We start from the raw sequence: 8,338 nt of genomic DNA on the forward strand, positions 1-8,338 counted from the left end.
TCTCTCGCCTAAGCGTTCCTGCGTTGCATAAGCTCTTCTTAACAAGGTCAGGGGTCAGCCCCAGCGACAGTGCCCTCCAGGCCGAGGTTATGAGTGAGCAGCACCGTCCATAAGTGTCTTTCTTTCAACCGAGTACGGAGCTTTTAACATGCCATTATGGCCTCAGCAGTCAGAAGATTGGGTTCCCTGGATGCTCTGAAACCCCTCTCTGCACCTTTTATTCTGCACAAAACGAGCAGGGAAGATAATCCCAGCCAACTCCTTTCACACCTGTCCACTCATATTTACTTCACAAAGGGGGGCTTGTGTGAGGGGAGTCCTCATTTGCATGGTTTGCTTCTTCTTACAGGAAAAAAAAGGAAGAGAAATGGAAGAATATGGATCACAGCATCAACAGTAAGAGTTTTATAGTTTTGCCTGATTTATAGATGTGTTCATTGAAGGTTAGGCTGACATTTTCACATCAGTAGTTATAGATTCATTCTGCTAATAACAGAAGAAACACTTGATAAATTAGAAAAAAGTTTGCTCCTTAATCGTTAGTTCTTTACCCTCATGTACTGGGAAAGTTTGCTCCTATCTCTCTAGTTCCTGCAGCGGTGATGTGACCATCCGAAAATAATTAAACAAGAGTGGGAGAGGGGCTTAATTATCAGAATGACTCATATAATTGAGAAGCACCAGATCCATCATGCCTCAGTTGGGATTTTGAGTGAAGTTCAAGGAAAAAGGGCAATATTGAAGAAATTTCTGTTAGAAGCTTTTTTACCAAGCAAGTATGTGCTGATTGATGTCACTTGGGAAAGAACTAACCACCTCAAAGTGGATAAAAGTGCATAAAGTGAGCTGGATTCATCTTTTGACAGCCAAAAAGGGGTCTCTGATGACTTAAGAGCTAGATTGACATGTTTTTCATTTATTTGTTTCATCCTTTCAAATCGTTTGTTATTGTTGAAGTCATAAAAATTCCCCAGTCACTTTATTATTAGATACACGTGTCAACTCAATGCATTAAGGCATCTAAACTTGGTGAAGACTGACAGAAGTTTAAGATGAGCATCAGAATGGGGAAGAAAGGGACTCAACGTCACTTTGAGCGTAGCTTGGTTGTTGTAGGTGCCACATGGCTACTTCCAGCAAAACTATGCACCAGCTCAAATCACCCCAAACTGTTTTATTTTTAACATGATATTATACTCCAAAAGCCTCCACAGGCACCTGTGCCCGAATTCACAAAATCCTATGAAGAAAAGTAGCTCTTAGTGAAGTTATTTTAGGAAAAACCTTCTAGATTTAGATTTTTATGAGAATGTTACCCTGGTAGAATAAACGTCATTCACAAAGACTCTTAGGCCTTAAAAGAGCTCCTAAAATGATAAAATGTTAGGGACAGTGAGGAGGACTTTTAGCGAGCCTAAGGAGGGTCTTAAGCAGGAAGATGGTGGAAACAAAGCTGATTGGCTGATCCACCACCTGAACAGTGGAGGAAATAAGCACATATTCTATTACAATCATACAATTATTAATATTTAGATAATATAAACTTTATCATCCCCATGGGGGGAAATAAAATAGTTTCAGCGGCCCGGCTCTGGCAGCGTAATTTTGAGGATAAATAACAGGAAAAATACTGAATCGTTACGAATAAATATTGGAGAAACGTACAAAGAATATAGCACAGAGGGATTTTTACATTTAGAGAAAATTCTCTTCATAATAAACCTTTTAGAAGAAATGGAGAAAGGTCCAGGGTTTCCCCCAGCATATTATAAGCCCGGTGGGACGTCAGGCTTTACTTGCGCCCCCCGTCGTTTGATTATTTGAAATGCCTCGATGTTTCAGAGCGTCATTAAAGTTCCCGCTTGGGAGAAAACCTCTCAGGCGGGTAAATAAGCTAACGCGCCAGCTGTTATTATACGTTCAGGCCGCGCCTCTCCTTCGAGCTGCATGACACAGCTCTCCTCACGCTTCCTCGTTCCACAACCAGCCGCTTTATACCAGCAGGCAATCAGACTAAAATGCTGACAATATCAAATAGATGAAGCAGTAAAACGGCCAGTATGGCGAGTAAACATAAGCAAATCAAAAGGAGGATGTAAAGAAAGTGCGTTCAAACATTCTGATGCAGTGAGAAATATTTCATTTTGCTAAGTTTCATCATCATGACACACATTTCTTAATCCAGTCTAATAGGTTACTTCCTCTCCTTTAAATACTAGAAGGACATTTGTTTTTTTTGGCACCATCAACCAATCACAGCTCTTAAAAGGCAGCGTCACACCTAGCAACAGGTTCTCCTCAGCAGGAATTTTTAGGCTGAGACACAAGCTCTCTGAGAGGACTCTTAGAATCGTTGTGTATACGGGCGCTGATCTCTATCTGCTTGAGCTCTTATGCAATGTGGTGGAACAGGACATTCGCACCAGAGATGTGCGGATGGCAAATCTGCGTTAACCGCGTGATGCATTCACGTCAAAACAGATCAAATTCTTTGGAATATTTCCAACACCTTTGTCAATCTAAGCCATTAGGAACACAAGAGTCCTGCAGGGAAAAGGGTGCCCATCCTGGTACCAGCATGGTGTACCTATTAAAGTGGCTGTCGAGGGTAAATGTGGGTCTTCTTCCCTTCTGTGCCATCAGTAGTGTCATATTGCAGGCATATATTTTCACAGCAAGAAAATATAATAAAAAGGGTTTTGTAGCAGACCTGAAGGAGGCGCTGCGGCCGTGAGACAACTTTTGCGAATCCATTCTTACCCGGAAAAAGTCACAGCTGAGCTGCAGTTTGCAGTCATAGATAGCAGAACGTAAACTCCCTGGATTTACCGGTGTAGCCGGATAGTGCATGATATCTAGAAAGTGTCGCGTATGCAAGTGATGTATGAATAAGCACTTTTAGTAGTTTCTATTTATAAATCTCCCCCGATGCTTGTTTTTTTCGTATAGAGTTTGCTTCTGTTAGGACAACTACATTTGAGAAATCACAACAACAAAGACCATAAAGCTTCACCTTTAGTACATAGTTGATACCTTTAAGTGTTTAATAGGGAGAAAATCAAATTTGCAGTTTCCCCCCACCCCCCATCTTGCTCTTTAAAAAAAAATTATCAAGATCAACACCATGGGAAGCTTTCTTGTGTCACCTGAGACACGGCTGCCTATCGCTGGGCTCACGTGGATTATGGTGCAGAACCAGTTTCAGCACCGCAAGGAACCTAAATCATTAAAATTCTGTGTGTACACTCGCATTTAACCTCACATGAATATTCTGCAAGAAGGACGTTTGACCGGATCCCACAGCGGTCCCAATCAAGCTCCCAGATTTTACACCCAAACAGGAAACGGCGGGCGTCAGACAGGATAAAGTTCGGGTGAATTTCAGAATAAAATAAAACTGTAAACAAAATGGAAACACAGAAACAAGTGGAAAGAAAGGATGAAATAGCATATTTATCCGCAAGAATAATGAGTTTTGCCCTAGAAAACAAAAAACATGTATATGAGGGACAACAACAGAAAGGACCGCATGTACCTCTGTTCTCGCCAGTCTCATTTCCACAGCCAGAACCGCAGCTGGCTGCTGCTTCCCTAGCAGACGTGAGAGTGGAGGTTTGCAGCAAACTGGAAACTAGCTTTCAACGGTTTGTTGTCTGGTGGTTGGCGTGTCAGATACTATAAAAACCTGACCCCCCCCCCCCCCCCCCCCCCCCATTTCCTCTGATGGAGTTTGGGGTGGGGGCTGTCTACCTGTCAATGCTCAGACCATCAGCTGCATCAAAGTGGTCTGCATGGCTGTCCGCACAGGGGGAATCCTCTTCTCTAAATAACGCACAAGAAAGCCTGCAAAGTTTGCTAAAGACAAGCATGTCTGAAGACACGCATCAGTGGAACCATGTCCTGCGGTCTGATGAAACCAAGACAAACATATTTGGTTCAGATGGCGTCAAGTGTTTGCCATGGCAAACAGATGGGGCGTAAAAAGTCAGGTGTGTCTTGTGTCAAGCATGGTGGTGGGAGGGTCATGGAGTGGGGAGCTGCAGTTCACCGAGGGAACCATGAACGCCGACACGTACCATTACATACTAAAGCAGAATGTGATCCCCTCCCTTCAGAACAACCCAAATGGCTGCTTCTCAAACTTTTAGCACCCAACGCACAAAATAACTGACTAAAAAAAACTGACCTGGTGGTGGCTGCAAACAGTAGTTGCTAATAAGACATGATTCAACAAAAGCCGTATTTTATCCACTTACTACACCTTCAAAAAAATATTACAATTGTTTTCAAATCTGATTTTTTGTAAATATTATGTCAAGTGCTCCCGTATGGCTCCCAAACTTTAGGAACCACCAGTCTCAGATGTGTTTGCTGCAGGCCAGCCTTCAGAAAGGTTTGCTCAACACTGCTGAGAGCCTAATAACAGGATGTGGAGAACCAGCTGACAAACTGGTCAATCTCCCAAGATTTGGTACCCAGAAGGCACCGGGGCGTTGGACGGCTTGTAAATCTGAGAACAAATGGAAAATGGGGAGGTTATGGGCACAGACTTCCAGCATTTCAGCATAATTTAAGTGGTTTTGGAGTACATAATCACAGTGGGGGCCCTCACTGGGTTGACTGGCACGGCTCCATATCAGAGTTCCTGCATGTGCCTGAACCACAGGAATTAGGCAAGGAGTGTGACATGATTTAAATTCAAAAACAATGAATGTGAAACCACCACCTTCAAACACACACAGACATATACCCCCCCCCCCCCTCCTCTCCTTCCCTCCCAGAGCTGCTTTCTTTTCTCCTCGCTACAGAGGCTCGATTAAACCAGACACATGTATGAGAGGAATTTGGAGACTTCTGAGGGAAAACAAGAGCTGGTCTTTGCTTCAAATCATTTATGGAAGTGTTACGCACACGCCGACCCCAAGGACTCACATTTTTAAGTAACACTTCTCCAAAAAACAGTCCCACGCTGCTGTATGACACATGAAAAAAGTTAAACATATAAAAGTAAAAAAAAAAAAGGAAACGCAGTTTTTGAAACATCCATTTCAAGGCCAAACGTGCTGAAAATGTGACTCCTGACTCCCCCGAGTCCTCATTAAGATGCCAAGATTACATTAAAATACTTGCCACACACACACACGTCCATGTATTTAAAAAAAAAAAAAAAAAAAAAAAAGGTTAAAATAATGTATATTTGCATTTACTTATCTTGACCTAAAACTTTTAGAGCCCAGTGCTCATGACTTCTTACTATTTTGGACAACACGTGGCACAAATTAAGCAACTTACACACGTTACAGTACCTTGAGATCGCATTCCACATTTTTTAAAATCACATTACAACCACAAACCTGAGAGCATTTTATTCTGCGAGACAAGCACAAGTCAAAAATTATGCTGTGCAAATTTAAATCTGAAAGATAGCGCAAGCATGAATATTCGACCCCTGTGAAGGAAAACTTTCTTGCAATACCCTTCATTACAGTTAAAGCTGTAGGACTTTAGGGTCAGGTCTCTCCAGCAGTTTGGCACATTTGGTTAAACTTAAAATGTTGCCCATTCATCGCAAAAATAAATAAATAATAAAAAATAAATAAACAAAAACGGATCAGTGAGACTAATCATTCGGCTCCACTCACTTGGGTTTAGTTCTGCATGCTTTGTTCAAAGCCAGTTCATTGTAGCCACACATGTATGTCGGCTAAAGAGGCAAGGCAATCATTTTACGTCACACATACGCTGAAGCGGGGACCTTTCAGACCAACGCTGAAGAATCCCCGGCCCATAACTTTAGAAAACTAACGATGGCTTTCATCCTGTCATCAAACCATACACAGGCTTTGGTCTATTAGGTGACCAAACCGGTGGATTGGATTTTTTCAGGGGTTTCAGGATAAAAAAGGGGCTTAAAACAAATGTACGCCGCACTTATAAGATTAAGATCTTGAAGACTTTAAGATCCTTAACTTTTAAAACATCATGCATCCGTTCTAATAACACGTTGTTCTGAAGTTGGATAATTATTCAAAGTATTGTGTTAAAGTGTAACGGTTGGTTCTTTAAAGTGCCATTAGTGTTGTTGTCGGTGTTACACCTAGTGGCAACAACAACAATAACATATGTTAGACTTAGTTACTTTCGTCCCAACTTTCTCATTTTCCAAAAGTAAGACAAATGAGAGCCCAGATCACAAAGATGCGTCGCTTGGGTGCCGTGGAACCAAGTGGAACCGAGTGGAAATGTGTCCCACTCACCTCATTGGACGGTATGCTGACAACACCTGTTGATCTCCTCTTTTCCCTCAGCTTCCTCTTCTCGATCTGTCCTTTCCCCTTCCTTGCGCTCGGCCCGGGGTTCTTCTTCTCCTTCCCTTTGCTGGGCGATGGAGACGGGCTGTCCTTGTCGCTGTCGTTGCACGCCATCATCGCGCTGGAGTCCGGCGAAGCGCACCGGGCTTTCTCCGTCTGAGGCGGGGCCGTCTTCAGGTTGCTCCCCTGGGCGGCAGGGGTGGAGGCTGCGGGCGCGGCCGGGTGGTGCGCCTCTTCCTCGGCTCTGCTCAGCGCGCCGCCGGACGGGGACCGAGCCACCGCGGAGGAAGAGGAGGAGGAGGTGCGGCAGTTCCCAGCGGAGGCGCTTCGGTCCGGGTTGCCGCTGCTGCTGGGGTTCAGGGGGACACCGGAGGCTGCCGCAATGTCCCCCAGCATTTTGGCCCTCATTTTCTCCCGTTTCGCCTTCCACTCCTCCAAAAAGTCCGTGGCTGCGTTTGACTTGAACCCGCCTGTAGCCATGATCCCTTCTCTGCTTGGAAAGCGGCTGAAAGTTGACTTGAAGTTGAAATTAGTGCAAACTTCCAGGTCTGGGCAGCCCTCCTAATGAAACCGCATTCCTCGAGCGATTAACTCTGGAGCTGTTGACAGGTTGGAGGAAAAATAAAATCAGTCTCGCTGAAAACAAGAGTTTAAGTGTTTTTTGTTTTTTTTTAAAGGCGTTTATAACTAACCAAAATGTTTGTCTCGCGCACACGCTTTTGAAGAACGCGCTTCACTTCAAAGACAAAAAAAAGTTACTTTTAGACTTATTAAGGTGTTTCTGTTTCAGCTCATCTCTGTTAGACGCCACATGTTAGACAGAAGAGAAAAGTGAAAGAAAGAGACTCACCTGTCGAGCTGCTTCTCTCGCCAAACTGCTCGCCTCGGTCCCACCAGGTGTGACGGCGCTCGGCTCAGATCGGCGACGCCGCAGTGCAGCGCTGGGAGACGCTGCAGGCACGCACCGCGAGCGCAAGCGGCAGCAGCGGCGGCCGCGGCACTTCCGGTGTTGTGGCGAAAAACGTCGCCGTGTTATCAGCAGCGGGTTGGGCGAGAACGCGCACGTAAAGGGGGTTCGACTTTTACGTCAAGCACACGGGTTCATACATACTTTTCCCGTACCGTTTATTCCGCTGCAAATAAGATAACAGGAATAAAGTCTAGACCGGGTTACATTTAGCGCAGCTTCGTCTCACCTTGTCGTCACCTGCACACGAGATTTGATGCAAATCCCTCCAAAAAATAACAAGAACAGCTATACATTTTCTCCCATGATAAATAAATACTGCTGCTTTCATTTTACACTTAAAAGCATCAAAGCCACCAGACTGCATTCAGCTGCAACAAAATCTACGTTTTATTGGGATTTATCTTTGATGCCCCAATTTAAAGTAATACAGCTTTTTTTGAAGTAAACGTAAAAAAAATTATACAGAAAGTTTTTGAAATGTACAAAAATAATTGTTTCACCCCTCTTTAAGCTGATACCCATCGATACCCTCTGAAAGTACCTAGTCAATAGACCGGACTCATGTTTAATTTAATCTCATGATAAATAGAGCCGTTAAGTGAAAGCATTAGACGGTAAATGGATTTAGATAAAGATAAAAAAATAAACCAGACGGTTCAGGGATGATGGGAAGAAGCTTTAAACAGGCTTATTTGATTAAACAATATCCGAAACTTTGAACACCTTACGGAACACTGTTCGATTCAACATTTGAAATTCAAAAGGATTAGGCCCAGTTGTAATAGGCCTACTACCAAAACATGGCAGTTCACCTAAACTAAGACTGGGCAAGAAAAGTATTATTAAAAAATAAATAAATAATGGGGGTGGGGGGGGGGGGGGATCTGTTGAAATCAAACACGAGTCCTTTACAGAACAACATCAAGAAGAAGGCTATTGTTGAAGGAAAGCCACGAGAAGTCCAGTTTGCAGTTGTCCACTGGTCAGGTAGGGGACACAAAACAAACGTAGGAGGATGCGCTCAGGTTTAAATGATTACGTTTTGTTCTACTTGCAA

General features: G+C 43.6%; 1 protein-coding gene across 2 annotated transcripts; it reads right to left on the reverse strand.

Moving 5' to 3' along the window:
* Positions 1-6,140: 6,140 nt before the first annotated feature.
* pawr (PRKC, apoptosis, WT1, regulator) lies at positions 6,141-7,328 on the reverse strand. 2 transcript variants are annotated; one of them, XM_036149337.1, is made up of 3 exons: positions 7,162-7,328; positions 7,004-7,047; positions 6,141-6,910 (listed from the first exon to the last, which is right to left on the reverse strand). In XM_036149337.1, the coding sequence occupies exon 3, from the start codon at positions 6,789-6,791 to the stop codon at positions 6,156-6,158; it is 636 nt and encodes a 211-aa protein (XP_036005230.1). In that variant the 5' UTR covers positions 6,792-6,910; positions 7,004-7,047; positions 7,162-7,328; the 3' UTR covers positions 6,141-6,155. The 2 variants fall into 2 exon arrangements, with proteins under 2 accessions (XP_036005230.1, XP_036005231.1); XM_036149338.1 differs by lacking the exon at positions 7,004-7,047.
* Between the last annotated feature and the right edge of the window lie 1,010 nt (positions 7,329-8,338).

The sequence above is a fragment of the Fundulus heteroclitus genome, chromosome 17 (genome assembly GCF_011125445.2).
Source record: "Fundulus heteroclitus isolate FHET01 chromosome 17, MU-UCD_Fhet_4.1, whole genome shotgun sequence".
In the NCBI taxonomy this organism is placed as follows: Eukaryota; Metazoa; Chordata; class Actinopteri; order Cyprinodontiformes; family Fundulidae; genus Fundulus; species Fundulus heteroclitus.

What these genes read in the sequence shown, in the direction of transcription:
- pawr (XM_036149338.1), bottom strand. Translation starts at nt 6,791, where the DNA reads ATGGCTACAGGCGGGTTCAAGTCAAACGCAGCCACGGACTTTTTGGAG.